Source organism: Sturnira hondurensis, unplaced genomic scaffold (assembly GCF_014824575.4).
Source record: "Sturnira hondurensis isolate 20B ecotype Veracruz unplaced genomic scaffold, ASM1482457v3 Scaffold0007222, whole genome shotgun sequence".
NCBI lineage: Eukaryota > Metazoa > Chordata > Mammalia > Chiroptera > Phyllostomidae > Sturnira > Sturnira hondurensis.
Genome location: NW_028079853.1, coordinates 2761510 through 2785540, shown reverse-complemented (window position 1 = coordinate 2785540; position 24031 = coordinate 2761510). Strand labels below are relative to the sequence as shown.

Here is a 24031-nt window from a genome sequence, read left to right as displayed (position 1 = left end):
ACAAAACAGTCTAGTTGAAGCTACTGACAACTTACTTTCAATCACATAAAAACGACAGTTTTGCTTCTCCTCCTCCAACATTGTATGGTATTTTTCTCACACTTTACATGTTTTTATATTGTGCCTCCATTAACAAATTATTGTTGCTATGGTTGTTTTTAATATTATCTTTACCTTTTATAATAGAAGTAAAAATAATTTATATGCCACCATTAGGATATTCTGAGTTCAACTATTTATTTACTTTTACCAGTGAGTTTTATATTATTGGCTTGGCCAAAAGTTTATTTGTTTTCTTCCTGTAAGATAGCCGTAGTAGCAGTCAGCTGTTTTTTACTTCATTCAAATAATTTTATTAGATTTTATTGTGACAGCTGTCATATTATTGTGCATTTTTAAAAAACTTATCAAAATTGGTGCATTTTTGTGTAACCATTTTAATATTGAAGATGGAAGAAAATAAGCAACATTTTTACCATATTATGCCTTTTTTATTTCAAGAAAGGTAAAAATGCAACTGAAATGCAAGCAAAGATTTGTGCTGTTTACGGAGGAGGTGGTGTGACTAATCAATTGTGTCAAAAGTGGTTTGTGAAGTTTTGTGCTGCAGATTTCTTGCTGGATGATACTCCACAGTCATGCAGACCAGTTGAAGTTGATAGCGATCAAATGGAGAAATTAATTGAGAGCAATCAACAGTGTACCACACAAGAGGTAGCTAACATACTCAAAGTATCCAAATCAATATTGGTGAAAATGAAAAATGTGTTTTTTATTTTATGGGAAAAACCATATGAAATTTTTGACCAACCCAATATTATGTGTTTATGTCATTACATACCATCCTTCCATTTCAATATGAAGTACTTCCTTTAGCATTTCTTGTAATGGCAGATTTAGTGGTAATGAACTTCCTCAACTTTTGTTTGTCTCAAAATGTCTTTATCTTTCATTTATTAAGGATGGTTTTGCTGCATATAGTATTCTTGGTTGGCAGTTGTTTTTCTTTCACCACTTTGAATATATCAGCACATTACATCCTGGCCTGCAGTGTTTCTGCAGAAAAATCCACTTATAAGCTAATGGAAATTACTTTGTATGTGACAAGTTGTTCTTCTCTTGCTTTGAATATTCTCCTCTTGTCTTTGATCTTTAACATTTTGATTATTATGTGTATTTGGGTGTCCATTTCTCTCCCAATATTTGAGAAGTTTTTCACTATTATATCTTTAAATAATTTTTCTGCCCCCTTTTCTCTTCTGGGATTCTCACAATGAAATATTTGTTTGCCTAATGGTATGCCATTAGGCTTAGGTATGAATGGTATGCCAATTCACTTAGGCTTTCTTCATTATTTTATTTTCTTTTTGTTTCTCTGGCTAATTTCAAGTCTTTGAGTTTGCTGATTCTTTCTTCTGCATAATTAGGGCTATGGTTGAAACTCTCTACTGGGTTTTCCATCCTGTCATTGTATTCTTTGGCTCTTGGATTTCTATTTGGTTCTATTGTGTTGTTATTTTTTCTTTGTTAAATGCAATTTGTGATGAATTATTATCCCAATTTTGTTTATTTGTCTATCTGCTTTCTCTTGCATTTTATTTGTTTCCATTAAATAATTGTTTTAATTTTTTTGTTCAAGGCAAATCATAAAACTGAGTTTCTTTGGAGTCACTTACCAGAGCTATTTTAGTTTCCATTGGTGGTATTGTATTTCTTCCTGAACCATGTAGCCTTGCATTGGTGCCTGTGCATTTGTTAGAGCAAGCACTTCTCTAGTTGTTACAAACTGATTTTAGAATATGAAGACCTTCTTATGTTTGTTTCGCTGGACTGATAAGATTACCTGTAGAATGCAGTTGTGCTGGTCGGAGCTAGTTATAAGAGTGTGCTAGGTCTGTAGTTTGTGGGCTCCTCACCAGGGCACATGCTGGTGTGAATTCCTTCTGTTCCTGGGTGGGTGTGACTGCCTCCAGTACCTTGTTCATTAGGCTGCCGCTTGTACAAGGGTCCATATTTGGGTCCTCAGAGAATGGATCTCCAGGTAAATTGTGGGTGTGGCATCCATCAGGTTCCTGGGAGAACTGCTGGCTGGTCACTGGATAAGTCCCTGGGTGGGCAGGACTGACTGAACAGTGGCTGTCAGGACTCTTTCAGATTCCACAGCCAAGATTAAGGTTTGTAGACCTGGCTTTACAAATAGATGGGCATGTCTCTTACTGGGTTACTGGATGGACAGGATTGGTCCCTGACCATGGCTAGAAGGGTTGGAATGGCTTATAGGGTTCTTACAGGATCTCCTGAGGCTCAGTCATGTCTCCTGCCAGGTCCCTGTGCTGGTAGAACTGTTTGTGGATTATAGCTGAGAGGAGCTGAAACCATTATAGAGTCCTTCCATGTATAGAGGGTCTCCAGGAATGCAGACAGGAGTGTTTCCTACTGATTCCCTGTGGCAGCAGGACTATTCACAAACTGCCATTAGGTGGGTCCAAAACTAAGTATAGAGCCATCTTAGAGTCTCCAGGTTTTCAGACAGGAGTGTTTCCCACAGGGAGTCTGGACCATCAGTACTTCTGACTGACTAGGGATGTGAGGTGGCTGGGGCTGGGTATAGGGAAGGTCTTTCCAGTTTCTCCAGGGGTACAGATGAGAGTGTTTTTTGCTTGGTATCCCATGCCAGTAGGCTTGCTCATGGACTGGCTAGAAGGGGCCTCAAGTAAAGTATAGGACTCATTTAGGATATTCAGGTGGGAATGTCTACTCCTGGTACCCTGGACCCTCAAGCCTTCTGGAAGACTGGCAAACTGTGGCTATGAGGAAGCTGGAACCAAGTATAGGACCCTTTCAGGATTTCAGAGCATGGACAGAAATTTATCTGCTAGACACCTGTGTCAGAAGGTCTTCTTGGCACAGCAGCTCAGTATAGACTGAGAGAGGGGGCTGCCTACTATAGGCCTCTTTCGGGATCTCTGGGGGTACAGACAAAAGGGTCCATGTGCCAGTGAGGCTGTTTATGAAATATGGGTGGGATGGGCTGGAGCTGAGTTACAGGGCCATTTCAGAATCTATAATCTGATCATATTTGGCAGTCTACCTCCAGGAGCTTCTGGAATGCAACTGAGAGGGGCTAGAGCTGGCTCAAAGGCCACTTCTGAGTCCACAACCAGGACCAAGGTCTCTATGCCTATTACCTGATTCATGTGTGGGCTTGCCTCCTATGGGTCCCTTAATGGCATTTGCTGGTGACAAATGCAAATCCAAAAAGAGCTGTAGCCAAGTTCTCAGGGGTACAGAGCTATTTCCATAGCAGCCACCTGGGTGTAAGCTTGCCTTCTCAAAATGACTTTATTCATCCTGGGACTTCACCAGGGTTTTACAATCTCCTACTTGAATCTGGAAGCTCCCATGAAGACCATTTTGTCTGTGTACAGTTGCCAAATTATTTTTGCTAAAGGGGAATACATGCAAGGGATATCTTATTTGGACATTTTGCTGATATGCTGTGCTGTATAATGCAATTTGCAACAACAAAGACTAAGATTTTTCAACTCTTTATTTACAAAAATTAGGATAAATAAAAAGCAAAACATCAGCTATTAAGTTTATTTTTACTCATTAATGTTAGAGCTAATTAAAATGTTAGAATCCTTGACTTTTATTCATATTAGACTTGGGAGACCTGGAGTTGATTGTTATTGCCAGCATGAAAGTGGTGCAGCTGTTCTGCAGCTCCAGTTCCTAATCAATGAGGTAAGGATTTCCTTGAGTATTGATCACACACACACTGCATTCATTGGTGTGGTATTTTTTATATTTTGATTCTAAATGCTTAAAGATAGATATAGATATAGGTATAGGTATAGATATAGATATAGATATATGTGCAGTATTCATGGTCAAATTTTTCATAAAGGTCTGTACTTCAGTATTTGCCAATTTATTAAATTTTAAAAGAGAAAGTGGCATGTGTTAGAAAATCCCATTATTGTGATTGTGTAGAATAAGTTAGATTATTTAAATGCTTTTTAAATATTACTAAAATTCTTTGATTGCTTTACTAACCGTAAAACTTTTCTTCTATGCACTTTCCTCCCACCAACTTAAATTTTGTAGTTCAGCACTAATGTAATGTTTTGTCTTTATCTTCCACAAAATAATCTTTTCATTTATTTACTTATAGGTTCTTTGATTTGTGTATATCTCCATATGCATTTGTTGATATATGTATGAATTTTTATTTATTTATGTATCTATAGCTATTATGACAATTAGCTACCTATCCTATCCCTATCTTTATAAACCTTTGGTGGTTAGTAACTCCCTAAAGACAACATATGTATTTACAAAGCTCAAAAGGTTGATAATCTTCCATCAGTTGAGAGCTATTTAAGGCCATCTTGACTCAGATTTTTTTTTTGGAGTGGGAAGATGTTTTATTTGGTTTGAATGGCCATTTCATAGACCTTCTTTATAAAAAATGTTTAAAAATTTTTCAATTACAGGTCCTGGCTGGTGTAGCTCAGTGGATTGAGTGCGGGCCTGCGAACCACATGATCATGGTTCAATTTCCAGTCAGGGCACATGCCTGGGTTGCAGGCCAGTTCCCAGCAGGGGACTCACAAGAGGCAACCATACATTGATATTTCTTTCCCTCTCTCCTTCCCTTCCCCTCTAAAGATAAATAAATAAATTAATTAATTTTTAAAAATTTTCAATTACATTTGTGATGCAATATATTACTTTCAGGTATACAATATAGTGATCAAACATTTATATAACTTACAAAGTGATCACCCCAATAAGTCTAGTACCCACCTGACACCATGCATAGTTATTGTAATTGACTATATTTCCTACATTATACTTCACATTCCTGTGAATTTTTTTCTAACTGGCAATTTGTACATCTTAATCCCTTCCCCCTTTTGTCTATACTCTCAGCCCTCCTTCCATCTAGCAACCATCAAACTGTTCTGTGTCTCTGTGAGGTATTTTTTGTTCATTTATTTTTTTTTAGATTTGATTATACATAAAACCATATGATATATCTCTTTTTATGTCTGACTTATTTCACTTAGCATAATACCCTCTAGGTCCATTCATGTTATTGTAAATGGCAACATTTTAATTTTATAGCCAAGTAATATTCCACTGTATATATGTACCACCTCTTGATCCATTCATCTATCAATGGACACTTAGGTTGCTTGCATAGGTTGGCTATTATAAAGAATGATGAAATGAACATAAGGGTCCATATGTCTTTTTGAATTAGTGATTTGGATTTCTTTGGATAAATATCCAAAAGTGGAATAGCTGGATCGTATGGTACTTCTATTTTTATTTTTTTTAGGAAACTCCATACTGTTTTCCATAGTGACTTTACCAATTTACAATCACCAACAGTGCACGAGGCCTTTTTCCCACATCATTCTCAACACTTACTGCTTGTAGATTTATGATAGCCATTCTGACAGGTATCTCAGAGTGTTTTTATTTTGCATTTCCCTGATGTCTAGTGATGTTGAGTATCTTTTAATATATCTGTTGGCCATCTATATGTCTTCATTGAACTATTGTCTATGCAGGTCCTTTGCCCATTTTAAAACAAATCTTTTGGTGTTAAATTGTATGAGTTTCTTATATATTTTGGATATAAACCCCTTATCAGATGTATCATTAGCAAATACCTTCTTGCATTCAGTAGATTGTCATTTTATTCATGGTTTCCTTAGCCATGCAAAAGCTATTTGGTTTGATGTAGTTTCACTTGTTCATTTACTTTTTTTTGTTTCCCTTGCCTGAAGAGACATATCCAAAAAAATATTACTAAGAGTGATATCAGAGGTTGTTCTTCTAGGAGTTTTATGATTTGGGGTCTTATATATAAGACTTTAATCCATTTTGAGCTTATGAGTTTATTCTTTTATATGGTATAAGAAAGCGACCCAGTTTCGTTTCCTTGCAGCTCTCTGTCCAGTTTTTCCAACACTGTTTTTGGAAGGAGACTGTTTTCATGCCATTGTAATATCTTGCCTCCTTTGTCATAGATTAATTGAGCATATGGGCCTGGATTTATTTTTGGGTTCTCTATTCTGCTCCATTGATCTATGTTGGTACCATACTGTTTTGATTACTATAGCCTTTTAGTGCAATTTTATATCAGGTAGCTGGATTCCTCCAACTTTGTTCTTCTCAAGGTTGCTTTGGCTGTTTGGAGTTTTTTTGTGGTTCCATATAAATTTTAGGATTATTTGTTCTAGTTCTGTGAAAAATGACATTGGTATTTTGATAAGGATTGTATTGAATCTATAGATTGCTTTGGGTAGTATTTTCATTTTAACTATTTTAATTCTTCCTAACTGTGAGTATGGTTCATGTTTCCATTTATTTGTATGTTTTTTAATTTCTTTCTTCAGTATCTCATAGTTTTTCAGATGCAGTCTTTTACCTCCTTGGTTAATTTTATTCCTAGGGTTTTTTAATGCAATTATAAATGAGATTGTTTCTTTAAAATACCTCTTTCTGATAGTTTTTGTCTCAAATTTTTACAGTGGATCCTGAGTCTTCTGGAGATCTTTTCTGTTAAGTGAGCCAGTCAATGCAAAAATGCTTTAAGAGTTTTTGCCATTTCAAATCTGCTAAGGCACATAGCAGATTGAACTCAGTGTCTGGAGAAAGACACTGAGGAACTACTGCTTGCTCTCTTGTGACATGGACAATGATTTTTAATTCAGTGTCTTTATATATTTGTGTATGTACCTCTTTCTAAACATTTATAACCAATCATAAACATGAATATAGTGGTTCATGGAACTTCATATCAGAGACATCGAGTTGTGAAGAATTTGTGATATTGGCAGATGTCCACTTTTTATTTCTCTTGGCTCGAAATCTTTCTCATAAGGTTGTGAGATTCTCCTTATTAACAAACCTAGCATATTTCACTTTATAGATGTACTTGCTGTTGGATACCAAAATGAGAGAGGAAGATGAGGAAGAAAAGGGAAAACTTTAAAAAAATATTTTATTATAATAGCTAGTCATTAGTATTTATAATGACAGCCTTTTTAAAGCCTCAGTGTTACTAGTTGAGAGAGCTTAGCCTTTTGCCTTCTGTATGGATGTACACTGGCAGACATAAATTGTTTCCCAGTGTTTCTCCTGGGTATGATTTTCTGAGAATTGTCTTCAAGGCCCTATGTTTTTCCCTGTGCTACATAACAGAATATATAAAGACAAGCCTTTAGTATCTTTCCATTGTTTACATTGTTTATCCTAAACCACTTACCTTGATGTGCTTCATATTCAAGTTCTATACTTTTTTCCAAAATCCCTAGTTTTTGACCTTATGACTGGTGTTTTTGACCACAGTTTTTAATATTTTCATAGATCTGCTTTAGTAGTGCTTCTTGTAGATTCACTTTGCTTGTAAATGAGCCCTAGACACACTGATGATGTACTTACTGTTATGTGGCCTCTCTATTCATGCAGTTATTCTCAGAGATCCTATTCATTTCCCTTCAATGATAAGTTACTTTTTCGTTTTTTCATAGAATTAATAATACTGGCTTCCTCCTTAGGTTTATTTAGGTGTTACAATAAATATTGTTGATATATGTTGCTTTAATTCTATTGCCTTTGGCATATTATATCTTTTATGGAGCACATGACTTATTTACTGTGGAGAATGTTTTATTAATTTCCTATATTACCTTTTATTTTTGCCCTATCCCAAGTGAATTTCCACTTTCCTGAGAAATGATATCAGTATTTCATATCTCAAAAAAATAATTGTAGCTCCTTAAGCACTTACAAGCAATCCAAATAATTTTACAGTTTGTATATATGAAACATTTTTACAAATAAAACAAGCAAACAAACAAAGATCCTCAAGGCAAGTATAGGGTACATTTTATTGGAATCTAATTACCTGTGAGTTCATGTTTAAGTGTGTATATCAATGTACCTCTTTGAACATGTGTATTTATACATTTATGTACAAATATAAAAATTATACAAATATTTTAACATTTTAATGGATATGCTATGATTATGATTGGTATTTTAAAAGTTCTTCTCCTTGAGGCTAAAATCACAGGTACAGAATATTAAGGGAACCATCATAGGATGCGTAAGTATTTTTGTCTTAGAAATTGTTTTGGAAGGGCATTTAGATTCCTATCTTCTTCTCTAATTCTTAAAGAAGAAATAGATTTTAGAAATTTCAGTATAGTTCTTCCTAGCATCTAAATGGGATTATGATTTTGATATCTGTAATTGATATCTATAAGCTAAGAAAGGTTACTTGTAACAGAGTACTTTGGTAAAATATGAAAACAATATTAAGTATCTCAGGATACTGCAAGACCACTTTTAAAGGACACATTTCAGTACTCTAGAGTACTTCAGGCTCTGTCATAGGGAAAGCACTGACACGTTTAGCTGGGAAACTCATGATTGTAAAAGTTCTGACATTGTTTAAGATGATATTACTGAACTCAGTGAAATAAATAGTTCGAGTGTGCTTGTGTGTATCATACATGGCAGCTCGTTATCTGCCCATATGGTGTCTGCCATATTACAAGGTAGAAAGCATTGTATTTGAAATAGGATTTATTTGTATTTGGAGATGTTGTATAAACATAATCATAACAATATTTTTGAAGTTACACTGAGTTCTATTTGGAGAAATGTCTTCTTTTATTATAGATGGTTCTTTTATCAGAGCTGAAGTTTCTTGAACTATAAAAACAAATTAAACTATACCAAATATGCTTTCTTAGGAATAATATATACTTTCCAACTATAGTATATAAAAAAATATTACAAATGGAGAGTTTTTATGTTACTAGATTGAATTTTAAAACTAGGTTGGATTTTTGCTTCTCTGCAAAGCTATATATAGTGTAGGTGTCAATGGTAAAGACAGAGAAAATAAACTAAGTTTTCCCCAAAGACAATAGAAACAAATCCTTAATAGTCACAATGATGTTTACAATAATTTTCCTCTGTATTAGTATATGCATATTTCTTGAGGTAGTCATCCTGACCAATCCCTATGCTGTAGTTTACTTGCTTCTTCCACTTCAGTTTTCTTAGGCTTCCTGAGTGGAGTATATGCAGTTGACCTTCCATGTATTTCTAGGTTATATAGATTCAAATAATTCTTTAGGCAGTGAAAAAATCAGCAAATCAGCTTGTTGTTTTTGCTTCACAATAAACCCTAAATTAAATAAATCACTTGCTAAATTTGTTGTCTTTTTGTTCCAGGGTGCTTTGGTCAGTGCAGGTTCAGATGATACACTTCATTTGTGGAACCTTAGACAAAAAAGACCAGCTATTCTTCATTCTCTTAAATTTAATCGAGAACGGTAAGAATTTATGAGTTAAACCATTTACTAAGGTACAATAAAATTACTTCCTGAGCAAGTTATAGGTTAACTTATGGAAGATTTTTTCCCATAATCTTAGTAGCTGGAAATAATGTAATGTATATGGTTGCTTTTAGGATAATTAATTTTCATAGAAAACTCATAATTGGTATAGATTTAGTCATCATCTGCTAATAAGAAGCTTCTAATATATCTCTCCTCCTTGCTATAAAGCAGCACTTCAGCAATGATGTATTCTTTTCCCTAAGCAGGGTGCTGCAAACCTTGACCTAGAATCTGAGGGAAGTAAATAGTAAACTTATTTTTATACTTTTGATCATGGCAGTTACTTCATACACTTTCATCCTTTTGCTTAAATATTTTTTAACATTAAAAAAATTCTGAGACACAAGTTTTAGATATCAAAAAATGTTGGTACTAACTGGTGAGCAATACTGCATATTCAAGGTTCATGTTTAAGATGGCAATTTGATCAAGATTTCTATTCCCATTTTAGAATGAAATATTAATAATCAGAAAGAGAAAATTATATGAATGGGTATAAAATGTTATTAGATTTTTATGTGTAACAAGTTGTACCAAATTTTAAAGTTTCGAATATTAGATTCAGCCAGACCTGGAACATAGCACACACCCACTTAACTAATAATATACTTCAAAGTAAAATTATATTTTATTGTCTGTCTTTGTACTTTAACTATAAAACATTCTAATATTTGTTTATTATTTAGAGAGCAGTCATACAATTTGCAGTAAATTGGAAGGGTCATCACAGGAAAACTTGATGTTTGTGAAAGAAAAAGAAACCTCTGAGAAGTAAATTTACACAGATTAATGATCATTGTTCAAACTGATGTAGGTGAATAATAGAGGCAGGCAGCCACTTCTGAGAGCTCAAGATAATATTAATTTTATTGAATGGTCATAAGGAATTATCACTATAGGCAGTGCTCAGCTAAATAAAGCTGTTTTTTATAGGAATAGTGAGAAAAAAAGGATGGCAGCTATCCAGATAGTCTTTTCTGAAGCTTTTTCTTTTTCTTCTCCTATATATACTATACTATTTAAAATATTAACCTTCAATATTTTTAGTAGTATTCATGAATATTATGTCTTCAGTATTTTAGCATTCAGTATCAATGGAAATTTTTATTGTGTCCAGTATCTTTTTTAAAGATTTTATTTATTTATCTATTTTTTAGAGAGAGGGAAAAGGAGAGAGAAAGGGAGAGAAGCATCAATGTGTGATTGCCTCTTGCGTTCCCCCTACTGGGGACCTGGTCTGCAATCCAGGTTTGTACCCTGGCTGGGAATTGAACCAGCAACCTTTTGATTTGCAGGCTGGCACTCAATCCACTGAGCCACATCAGCCAGGGCCAATATCTTTTCAGATGAAAATATTTATATTTTAGATATTCGCTAAAATTAGATAGGTTTCTTTTCTTTTTTTCCTGTTTACTTCATTTATTTGTGTTTTTATCACCATGATATTACTAGCTTAAGATGGTGGTTCTGTTGCCAAAGCAATTAAAATGTTTCACTACGCTTGTTACATCCCCTACTGAGTTCTTGGCTATGTTCACTTGTTAATTTTTTTTAAATTAAAGAATGGAATTCATTCCTTGTTTCACATATTATTTTTTCTTGCTGATTATTTCTTCACCAAGGTATCCTTCTCACTTTCATTCAACTACTGTATGGTTTCTCCTGCATGCATCAAATTATTTGCTTCTAATTATACTTGCTTACCTAGATGCCTTTTGCTTCCTCCTACACCATAGATATTCTTTTGGATCGTTATTTCTCACCCACAAATAAACACAGACTGTTTATGTTTAAGGGATCTATAAAAAAAGAAGAGCAAGAAATGTGGAATGAGAAGAGTTCTTTAGTTTACATCTAATTTTGGTTATTTTTAAACTTTAAAACAAGTAATATAACAGAAATTTTAGGATATTAAAATTAAAGGTCAGTTAAGAGATGTTATACTATTTCTGTTTCTTTACACTGAATATATTATCTCCTCAGATATTGCCATCCTAATATTTTGTTTGTTTAAATGGTTTGAATATTTTGGCCATACACTTTTGTATAGATGGATAGAATGGGTTATTTTCCCCTCACAATTGGAATATTGAAGGAAATTTTCTGGCCCCTTTTATGGCCCATTTGAGGGGAAGGAATGATTGGTTGTGATGGCCAATACTACTTTTATTTTCTCAGTTGAGGTGGATTTAATTGTAAGCAACATAAAAATGTAAACTGACAGATTTGGGGCAAGTTTAAATTATGGGAACCTTACAAGCATTGCCTATATCAATGCTTACAAAAATGTGAGCCCTGACTGGTGTAGCTCAGTGGATTGAGCGCGGGCCTGCGAACCAGACAATTGCGGTTCGATTCCCAGTCAGGGCACATGCCTGGGTTGCAGGCCAGTTCCTGGCAGGGGACACACCAGAGACAACCATACATTAATATTTTTCTCTCTCTCTCCTTCCTTTCCCCTCTAAAGATAAATAAATAAAATTTTTAAAAAATGTGATATATACCTTTTTCCCCCACAGTATTTGTGTGTGTGTGTGTGTGTGTGTGTGTGTGTGTGTGTGTTTGAGTGAATAATGGGGAGGCATTGATGAACTGTAGGGTCTATGAGCAGGAAGTCCACTAATGAAACTATCAATGTCCGTGGTTGCCAGAAACACTTGAAGGGAGAAACTGGGGAACAGACAGGTTAGCACTCTGGGTAATGGAAGGCAGGGGACCCCCTCTACTCCACCGGCCCTTCACCACTTTTGCCTTGGGGTCCCTGCCCCTTTCTCCAGTTGACCTGGTGCCCCAGAAGGAAGATTTGATTCCCACCTCTTGCAATCTTCTCACTCCCAGCAGGTGCAGGTAGAGTGCCCCCTGCAGACAACCATTCTAGAGGGTCCACCCAACCTTGGGGGCTGCAGCAGACAGAGGTCCTGGGACTTAGGAGTCTGCTCAGCCTCCAGTTTTCAACTCATCCCTGGGGCTAGGCTCCCTGCCACCTCTCCCCTTCACCCATGTGATGAGGGGGTCACTTTTCCTCATTGATTTGGGAGCATGTCTAACTCCAGCACCTCAGGCTGGGAACCTGATACAAAGAAAAAGAAATTCATTTTCTTAAAATTGAGAATAATCATTAACACTTGACTGGAGAATAATCATTAACTATTGCAGTTTATGGTGGCGGGGGAAAATTATCTTTAAATGTATGGTTAACGAGAAGATTATATCTATAAAGGAAAATTTAACCAAGCATCTTTTGGAACTCTTAAATCCTCTTAAATTAGCTATTTAATTATGTAAATTTCTATATATGCTTATGCCATATATATAATTTATGCTATACATTTTAGTGTTTTTCAAAATATATTTTATTGATTATTCTATTATACTTGTCCCATTAACCCTCCTTCACTCCCCTCCACCCTGAACATCCCCTCCCACCCACTTGCCTGCCTTTAGTTCATGTCCATGTGTCATGCATATAAGTTCTTTGGCTTCTACTTTTCCCATACTATTCTTACCCTCCCCCTGTCTGTTTTCTACCAACTATCTATGCTACTTATTCTCTGTACCTTTTCCCCCTTCTCTCCCCTTCACACTCCCCTGTTGATAATGCTCCATGTGATCTCCATTTCTGTGATTTTGTTCCTGTTCTAGTTGTTTGCTTAGTTTGTTTTTGTTTTTGTTTTAGATGTGGTTGTTAATAACTGAGTTTGCTGTCATTTTACTGTTCATATTTTTATCTTCTTTTTCTTAGATAAATTCCTTTAACATTTCATATAATAAGGGCTTGGTGATGATGAACTCCTTGAACTTGACCTTATCTGAAAAGCACTTTATCCTCCCTTTCATTCTAAATGAAAGCTTTGCTGGGTAGAGCAATCTTGGATGTAGGTCTTTGGATTTCATGACTCGGAATACTTCTTTCCAGCCCCTTCTTGCCTGTAAGGTTTGTTTTGAGAAATCTGCTGACAGTCTGATGGGAACGCCTTTGTAGGTGACTGTCTTATCTCTTGCTGCTTTTAGAATTCTCTCCTTCATTTTAATCTTGGCTAATGTAATTATGATGTGCCTTAGTGTGTTCTGCTTTGGGTCCAACTTCTTTGGGACTCTCTGAGCTTCCTGGATTTCCTAGAATTCTATTTCCTTTGCCAGATTGGGGAAGTTCTTTATTATTTGTTCAAATAAGCTTTCCACTTGTTGCTGTTCCTCTTCCCCTTCTGGTACCCCTATAATTCAGATGTTGGAACGTTTAAAGATGTCCTGGAGGTCCTTAAGCCTCTCCTCATTTTTTTGAATTCTTGTTTCTTCATTCTTTTCTGTTTGGTTGTTTCTTTCTTCCTTCTGGTCCACTCCATTGATTTGAGTCCCAGATTCCTTCCCATCACTCTTGATTCCTTATACATTTTGCTTCATTTCACTTAGTGTAGCCTTCATTTTTTCATCTAATTTGTGACCATACTCAACCAATTCTGTGAGCATCCTGATCACCAGTATTTTGAACTGTGCATCTGTTAGGCTGGCTGTTTCTCCATAACTTAGTTGTATTTTTTCTGGAGCTTTGATGTGTTCTTTCATTGGGGCCATTTTTTTGTCTTGATGCACCTGTTATGTACTGAGGGGTGAAGCCTTATGTGTTTTCCAGGCAGGGTAATCCACATTGCTATGTTGTGACACTGTATGTGGGGGAGAGGTCTGAGAGGGAACACTGGCACTTGCTCTTCTCTCTGCTGGATTTCAGTCACTTCCCCCACTTTCCCCAAGCAAACTGGGCCTTTCTGGTGCTGATTCCCATGTGGGTGAGCTTGTGTAGGTTCTAGGACCCTGTGGGTCTCCCCAATGAACTTTCCTGTGAGGCTGGGAGTTTCCACTCCTGCTTTGTTTCACCTGGTTTATCTGCGCATGAATGTGGGACCACCCTGTCTGCCAACTGCTGCCTTGCCACAAGTCCTCTCCATCCTGGCTGCCTGACTCTGCCCCTCCTACTGGTTTGGATGAATGTGTCTTTTTTAACTCCTTGTTTGTTGGAGTTTCATGCAGTTTGGTTTGCTGTCAGTTCTGGTTAGTTTCTGTTTTTAAATTGTTGTTGTCCTTTGGTTTTGTGAGGAAGCACAGTGTGTCTATCTGTGCCTCCATCTTGGCCAGAAATCCATTTTAGTGTTCTTTTAAAAATCCTTCAGCCTTTGGTCCTACAATCTTTAAAGACAGCAACTATATATAAATTATATTATATAATGTTGGGGAAAGCATTGAGCCATTTTATATGACTTTCAAGTAAAATTCTATATGTAGGCTATGATATACAGACCTTCAATTACTTGTATATATTATACCAGGGTTTTTTTTTCTATTTGTGGTATTCTTCAAATTTGTCTAGTGCCCTTGATTTTGTCTCCTTTTGATTTTTGGTTTCATAAGAACTTTTTATGTAGAGATTTGGGGTTGTAATTTTTTCTGAGACTTCAATGAAAGCAATGATTTTCAGTTTATTAGACCTTTGTCCTCTTTTTAAACCAGTTTTGATAATTTTAATATTTATTCTAAATAAATTTTCTAGTCCTTTGTTAAATATTTGGTTTGCAAATATTTTCTCCCAGTCAATTGTTTGTTAAGACTCTATTAATAGGGTCTTTCATAGAGAAAATATTTGAAATTTTTATGAAGCCCAGTGTATTAATTCATTCATTATGGGTCATACTTTGCATAAAATCTAAGAATTTGTTGCTTAGTCCTAGATTCAGAGAATTTTCTCTTATTCTTTAAAGTTTTATGTTTTACATATAAATGTATGCTCTGTTTTAAGTTATTTTTGTATAAGGTTTGCAGGTTAGCTGGAGCTTCTTTTTTGTCTTAATAGATATCCAGTTTTCCAGTACCATTTGTTGACCTCTTTCATTGTATTGCCTCTCAAATTTGTCAAAAGTATGTTGGACATGTTAAGTGGGTTTATTTCCCTGTGTTCTCTATTCTGTTCCATTAATCCATGTGTCTGTCCCTCTACCAGTGTCACACAGTGTTAATTATGGTAGCTGTATATTAGGTCTTGAAATTGGATAGACAGATTTCTCCTACTGTATTATTCTTTTTCACAATTGCTTTAGCTATTCTGATTTCTTTGCCTTTTCATGTAATTTTAGAACAAAGATGTCTACAAAATCTACAAAAATATCTTTCCAGAGTTTTATAAAACTTATTTGATGTTTTTATTATATCGAGTATCAAAATCTATGACCACAGTATATCTATTGACTTAGATCTTTTATTTCTTTCATCTGGGTCTTGTAGCTTTTAGCATATAAATTCTATAATTGCTTTTTACATTTCTATCTCAGTATATCATATTTTGAGTGATTTTAAATGGTACTGCATTTTAAATTTCAGCTTCCACATTCATTGCTGATATATAGAAATACAGTTGAGTTTTATATGTTATCTTGTATGAAGTAATTCTCTGAATTAATATTAGTTCTAAGAGTTTCTTTGTAGATTCCTTGGGATTTTCTAAGTAGCCCATCATGTTTATCAGCAAATAGGGAAGCTTTATTTCTTCCTTTCTGATCTACATGCCTTTATTTCCTTTTGTTGCTTTCTTGCACTGTCTAGAACTTCCAATACTATGTTTAAGAAGAGTGATTAGAGCAGCCATTTTTGCCTGTTCTTAATTTTAGGTGGGAAGGATTCAGTCATTTCACTAGTGTTAATATAGTGTTAATTGTCGGTTTTCTTGTAGCTGTTCTTTATGAAGTTGACACAATACCCTCAAATATGATTTTTGATAGTTTTTATTATGAATGAGTGTTGAATTTTGTCAGATGCTACTTCTACTTCAATTGATATGATCACGTTATTTTTCTTATTCTTTTTTAACATTAGGTATATTTCCTTTTTATAATTTTTAATTGCATTTTTCCATTACTATTTATCCCCCTTATAACCCCCTAACTCTTGCAGTCACAACACTGTTGTTCATGCTCATGAGTCCTTTCTCCTCTTTGCTCAATCCCTCTACCCCCTAATACCCCTACCAAAGATGTCATCCTGCTCTCTATGAGTTTTTCTCTATTGTTCTTGTTAGTTCAGTTTGTTCATTAGATTCCACATATGAGTGAAATCATATGGTAGTTGTCTTTCTCTGACTGGCTTATTTCACTTACCATGATGTTCTTCAGGTCCATCTATTCTGTTACAAAGGGTAAATTTTTCTTCTTTTTAATGGCTGAGTAGTATTCCATTATATAAATGTACCACAGTTTTTTTATCCACTCTTGTACTAATGGGCATTTAGGTTCTTTCCAGCTCTTGGCTGTTGTAAATAATGCTGCTGTGAACACTGGGGTGCATAGGTTCTTTTGAATTACTGATTCACTATTCTTGGGTATCATCCCAGCAGTGGGATTGCTGGATTGAAAGGTAGTTCCATCTTTAGTTTTTTTAGGAAATCCCATACTGTTTTCCATAGTGGCTGCACCAGTCTGCATTCCCATCAACAGTGTACGAGGGTTCCCTTTTCTCTACAACCTCACCAGCAGTTGTTTGTTGATTTAATGGCCATTCTGACTGGTGTGAAGTGGTATCTCATTGTGGTTTTAATTTGCATCTAGCTTATGGCTAGTGATGTTGAGCATTTTTTAATGTGTCTGTGGGACCTCTGTATGTCCCCCTTGGAGAAGTGTCTGTTCAGGTCTTTTGCCCATTTTTAAAAAATTTGATTGTTTGTCTTCCTTATGTGGAGTCATGTGAATTCTTTATACATTTTGGAGATCAAACCCTTGCCCAAGGTATCATTGGCAAATGTTCTTGTGATGATGACTTCCTAGACTCATCTTTTAGGCATGTTGCTTAGTTCCAAATATTTGGAGATTTTTGCATGTTTTTAAAAAAATCTTTACCAGAGGATATATTTATTGATTTTAGAGAGAGAGGAAGAGAGACAAAGAGATTATGACCAGACATCACACCTGCAACCTATGTATGTGTCATGACCAGGAGTTGAGCCCACAACTTTTGGTGTGTGGGATGATGCTGCAACCAACTGAGCCACCTGGCCAGGGCCCAAGTATTTGGATATTTTTTCTATTATGTTTTTAATAAATTGATTTCTATGTTGATTCTCTTGTATTTAGAGAACATATTCTATGTGGCTTGAATTATTTTAAATTTGTTGATGTTTGTTTTTTAGCTCAGGATATGGTATATCTTGGTGTACATTTGTGGGTTCTAGAAAAGTATACTTATTTCAACCTTATTTGTCAGATTATTCTGTAAATGTTGATTAGTTGCTGTTGATCAGTAGTGGTTTTGGGTTCTTTTGTATCTTTACTGATTTGCTAGAGACAGTATTGAAATTTCCTTCCAGAATCTGAGATTTTCTTTTTTTAGTTCTATTATTTTGTGTTTTACATATTTTATAACCTGTTGTTTGGTTGTATGCTCATTTGGAATTAGTATGTCTCCTTGATGGGTTGACCTTTTAATATTTACATAATCTCTCTCTCTGATCATTGTCTTTCCAGTGAATTTTTAAATATCTGATATCAATATAGCCATTCCTGCTTTCTTTTGATTGTTTGCATGATATATCTTTGTTCTTCCTGTTACTTTCACCCTACTCATGTCAGTATATTTAAAGTTCCTTCTATACAGTGTATAATTGAGTGATTTTTCTAATATGTTATTGTTTTTTATTGTTCAATTATAGTAGTACTTATTTTCCTTCCATTGCACTCTCCCTGCCCCACCCATCCCCACTTCCCACATTCAGTCCTCTTCCTCCTGTTGTTTTTGTCCATGGGTCCTTTATATATGTTCCTTGACAACCCTTCTCCTTCTTTCCCCCATTGTCCCCCTCCTCTTTGTTTGCTGCCAGTTTGTTCTTTATTTCCATGTATCTGGTTGTTTTCTGTACACCTGTTTTGTTGATTAGGTTCCACTTATAGGTGAGATTATGTTATTTGTCTTTCACTAACTGGCTTATTTCACTTAGCATAATGCTGTCCAGTTCCTTCCCTTTGCCACAAAGGGAAGGACTTCCTTCTTTCTTTCTGCTGCATAGTATTCCCTTGTGTACATGTACCACAGTTTTTTTATCCACTCATTTACTCTTCTTGTGCATTTTAATTATTTACATGTCATGTAATTATTGATATTTTAGGCCTGAAGTTCTCATTTTATGTTTTGTCTGCTTGTTCTACTTTTTTTTTTCTTCATGTGTTTTCATTGAACATTTTTTTAGAATTCCATTTTTATTTATCTGTAGTTTAATTTCTAGTGTCTTTTTAAAAATTAATTAATTACATATCAATGAAAAATTTTTAGTGTATCTTTTTGTATCACTCCACTTTTTTTACTGGTTGCTGTAGACATCTCATTATATGTATAAACAATGTGTCACAGTCTACTGCTATTGCATTTTTCCTGTTTCAATGAATATTTCCTTTTTCACTTCCCTTATTTACAGGGTGTGGCAAAATAGATTTACAGTTGTTCATGTGGAAATAATGTAATAAATAATAAATAATAATATAAGAATAAACTGTGTTTCATGTTCTCACAACTGTAAACCTATTTTTGTCCCACCTTTTATAGTAAATTTTTCTGTAAATATATTCAGAACCACATCAGAATGGGTAATAATTTTTACTTCAACCATCAAACTTAATTTAGGAAACTTAAGAGGAGAAGGAAAATATATTGTATTTATTCACATTTTTACTTTGTTTTTTTCTTCATACTTGATAGTAAAAATTTCTTCTTTTATCATTTCCTTTTGGGTTAGTGAACTTTTTAACCATTTTTTAGAGTTGGTCTTGTAATGACAGATTTTTAGTATAGCTTCACCTAATGTTATGATTTTTCCTTTGTTCCTGAGAGATATTTTTGGTGGATGTAAAACTCTGGGTTAAGAGTTATTTTCTTTAATCACTTGAATAGTGTTCTGCTTCCTCCTGGCCTTCTGTTTTCTGATGAGAAATCTGCCATCATTGCCATTTTTTCCTATATAAGTAAGGTGTTTTTCTCTCTTGCTGCCTAGAAGATTTTTTCTCTTCTTTTTTTAAAAATTTTTATTTAACTCTTGTTCAAGTACAGTTTTCTGTCTTGTAGTCCCAACCCTGCCCCACCCCCAGTGCTCCCCACCTCCCTCCCATCTCCGCCCCCCACCTTAGTTATTGTCCATGTGTCCTTTATACTTGTTCATGTGAATCCTTCCCCTTTTCCCCTGTGATTCTCTCCCCTCTCCCCTCTGGACACTGTCAGAACCTTTTGTATTTCAGTGTCTTTGGTTACATTTTGCTTGCTTGTTTGTTTTGTTGTTTAGATTCCTGTTAAAGGTGATATCATATGGTATTTGTCTTTCACTGCCTAGCTTATTTCGCTCAGCATAATGCTTTCTAATTCCATCCAGGATGCTGCAAAGGATAGGAGCTCCTTCTTCCTTTCTGCAGCATAGAATTCCATTGTGTAAATGTACCATAGTTTTTTGATCCAGTCATTGACCGATGGGCATCTAGGTTGCTTCCAACTCTTGGCTATCGTAAATTGTGCTGCTATGAACATTGGGGTGCATAGGTTCTTTTGGATTGGTGCTTCAGTGTTCTTAGGATATACTCGTAACAGTGGAATTGCTGGGTCAAAAGGCACGTCCATTTTTAGTCTTCTTGGAAAGTTCTCTGCTGTTTTCCATAGTGGTTGTACCAGTCTGCAATCCCACCAACAGTGAACTAGAGTCCCCTTTTCCCCACAACCTCTCTAACACTTGTTGTTTGTTTCTTTGTTTATGGTAGCCATTCTGACTGGTGTTAAGTGGTATCTCATTGTGGTTTTGATTTGCATCTCTCTGATAGCTTTTCTTATCTTTTGTTAGTTTTCAGATGTTTGGCTTTCAACTGTCTTGGTTTTATTTCTTTGGGTTTTTCCTGTATAGTTATTCCCAGTGTTTTGAATATTTTTTATTTGTCATTTGTCAAATTTGGGAATTTTTAGACCTTATTTCTTGGAGTACTTTTTCAATCCCATTCTATTTTCCTTGTCTTCTGGGACTTTATAACATAATTGTATCTTTTGTTTTTGTCCCACAGGTTTCTGAGTCTTTGGTACTAAATTACATCTATTTTATGTTTCTTCAGATTGGATAATTTTCATTGTTTTATCTTTGAGTTCACAGACTCCTTCTTCTGTCTCCTCCATTCTGCCATTGAGAATATACCTATTTATAACATAGGTTTTAAATTTTTCATTGTATTTAGTAGTAAAATTTGCATTTGGTTGTCTTTTTTTCTCCTGTTTCTTCGCTGAGACTTTCTAGTTTTTTCATTTCATTTTATTAATAATTGCTTGTACTTTTGTGATAGCTTCTTTTAAATATTTATTAGTGAATTGTAACATTTTTATTATCTTGGTGTTGGTATCATTCTTTTTTTATCCTAGTTGAAATTTTTCTATTTCTCGGTACCATGAATGATTTTTTAAAAAATTAAAACTGGATATTTTAGCCCTGGGTGGTGTGGCTCAGTTGGTTGGAGCATAGTTACATATATTGAAAGGTCATGGGATCTATTTCCAGTTAGGGAATGTACTCAGGTTCCAGGTTTATCCCTGGTGAAGGTGCATACAGGAGGCAACTATCTGATGTTTCTCCCTCATATTGATGTTTATTTCTTCCTTTCTCTTTTTTCTTTCTCTCTTCTCTCCCCTCCCCCTCCTCTCTTCCCCTCCACTCTCTAAAAAGCAATGAAAAAAAGTACTCAAGTGAGGACAAATTAAGACTAAACATTTTGGTTATTGTGTTATGGTACCCTAAGTCTTATTTAAACCTTCTGTTTGGGTGGGTTGTTTTGACATTGCTTTGGCAAGAGAATGACAGATGTCCTCTTGTTACTAACATGTGAAAGTATCAGTAAAAGTTTAGTTTCCCTAGTTGTCCTTCACTAACACCTGAGATAGATCGAGGCACTTTGTTACTGCTGGATGGGATAGGATTATGGCTTCCCATTATACTTCTATTTTTATCACACTTACCAGGAGACCAGTGACTCATTCCTGCTCTCCACATTGCCTCCACCAATACAATTCTATCATTCAAAAATTGAAATATTCTGTAAATTTAAGTAAAGGTAGAAAATGTAATATCTTTTGCTGTGGGAGAATGAAAGTAAGCTTCTCAGTGTTGCATTTGTTAGAAATTATGATCTTATTCCTTGTGGAACTCCAGAGATTAGACTTATTTTTAAAATTTGCCTTATGTTTGATAGTTTTCCAACTAACTATAGACAACAAAATTGACGAAGTTTTATACTGTCTGGTTAGTTGATGAATAGCTCTTTAAGACTGTGAATGAAATTCAACTGAATTTTTACTTATCTGTTTAATTTTGTCTATTGTATAATAATTCTAGTTAGGTACAGATCATTCAAAACTATCAGATTCTTTCTTCAAGAAATTTTAATTGTTTATCTTTTCTTTCATAATTTTGAGATTTCCTATAAAAATTCCCAAATATCAGTCTTTGACTTAAAATGCTTAGGAAATCTGAGGGCAGCTATGTAGTTGTGGTTCTTATCATCATTATAATTATCATTAGCTGTTCAGGGGAACTATGTAGTCACAAGACTTTATCCTCACTATTAACATAGCAATTTAGGTTCTTATCCTAAAACTTAAGGGTAAGTAAGCAGCATTCAACCATAGAACAGTGTTCCTTATAAAGTAGTTCACAGATTATTTGTATCAGAATCACCTAGAGAAGTGCTTCCTAAACTGTAATGTGTGTACAACCCCCCAGAAGGTTCTTCATAAGTGTAGTTTCTGATTCTGGGGTAGAACCTGAGATTTTAAATTCTACTAAGTTTCCAGATGATATCCATGCTACTGGCCTATGGACTTAATTTTCGATAGCAAGTACTGAGCATACTTGTTAAAATGTCAGTCATATGTCACATCCCATGGAGTCACATTTGTGTGGCTGGAATCTGGGAATAGATTTTAATGACATATTTATTTACATCAAAAATTAAGAATTGTTGGTATAATTTAATAGTTCTTTCTTTTTCAATTTTTTCAGTTACAGTCGGCATGCATTATATTAGTTTTTGTTATACAACATAGTGTTTAGACATTTGTATACCTTGTAAGGATCACCCTGGGAAGTCTAACACCCATTTGACACCATATAGTTACTACAGTAAGAGGTCTGTCTGGAAAAAGTCAAACCCTGTTAATATAATGAGAATGGTTTGCACAACATCGATGTAGCTTGGCAGCCAGAGAGAGTGGACTGGAATGCACATACATAAACAATAATGATTCTACTGTACTAGTCAGTAGGGGTGGTAGATGCTGTTGAATGAGCATGTGGACTGTGTGGTCATTGCCATACAAAATGACTGAGCAAGTAGAGCAGTGAACCTACATTAAATTTTGCATTAAGCTTGAATATTCCCCCCTAGAAACCATTCAGGTGATTCAGAAGGCCATAGCTATAGGCACCTGGTGATTGGTAGCTTCATCACAACAATGCTCCTGGTCATATGTCACATCTCATGCAGAGTTTTGTGGTGAAACATCAAATCACCTAGGTGACTCAACCTCAGTACAGCCCAGATTTGGGGCCTTTTTACTGCTGGATTTTTCCAAAACTAAAGTAACCTTTGAAAGGGAAGAGATTTCAGACCATCAGTGAGATTCAGGAAAATAGGATGGGGCAGCTGATGGCAAATGGAAGAACTGTGTGAGGTCCCATGGTGCTTACTTTGAAGGGGACTGAGGCATCATTATCCTATGTATAATGTGTCGTCTACCTTGTATCTTCAATAAATGTCTCTATTTTTCATTTTACATGTCTGGATACTTTCTGGGCAGATTGCAGTATGTTTATCAAATTACAGAGTTATTTGATTAGTAATGCCCCAATTCAAATACAGTTTTCTACATTAGCTTTCCTTGATTTTCATTACTGGAATTTTTTTCTCCTTTGGAGTCTTCATAGTAATTAACAATTTAACTTTTATTTTTCTTGTCTATTTGTCTTATCTTTTCTATTACATGGTATGTCTTTAAGGGGAAAAAGTAGGTGTGTTGTAATAAAAGAACAATTCTTTTATAAAGAATTATTCAATGAAGTTTAGATAAATGAATGAAGTTAGACCATCTTAGATGATTTATTACAGAAGAATAATAGTGGATATGGATGTACGAACAAGGTTATTTTTCTGAGGTTCACATATAACAGAAAATTCTTCATTTTGTAGGAGGTAATGTTAGAAATACATTACAAATGAAAGTGACTATTAAATACAATTAATTAAGTTCTCTAAGGTAATAGATCTAGTCGTTTATGGTCATCAACTATACAGCAAATGTGTAATGTCCTCTCCTTCATCTATGTCAATCATCTTAAATATTTTATATTACTCTTTTGGGGGGTTCAGATAAACTCTGGGATGCTTCTTAGTTGGTTGTTTAACCACTACCCATGATTTGGACGCTGACATAGATGAAACAATTTTATCATCAACCGTCTAGTTTCTAGTTAATAAAGATGACAGAAAAAGTGGTATTAGTTCAAGGAATAGTTCTAATCCTATTGGGATCCTCTTTGTGTATTCCATTGTTAT

At 35.0% G+C, this 24031-nt stretch overlaps 1 protein-coding gene across 1 annotated transcript in view; it reads left to right on the top strand.

The window, feature by feature from the left end:
- The window catches only part of STXBP5L (syntaxin binding protein 5L), a 340069-nt gene that overhangs the window by 45938 nt on the left and 270100 nt on the right, over window positions 1-24031 (top strand). The window contains exons 4-5 of the mRNA XM_037051540.1: window positions 3666-3747; window positions 9271-9371. Of these exons, the coding sequence (XP_036907435.1) occupies window positions 3666-3747; window positions 9271-9371 (183 nt within the window). The remainder of the gene's footprint in view (window positions 1-3665; window positions 3748-9270; window positions 9372-24031) is intronic.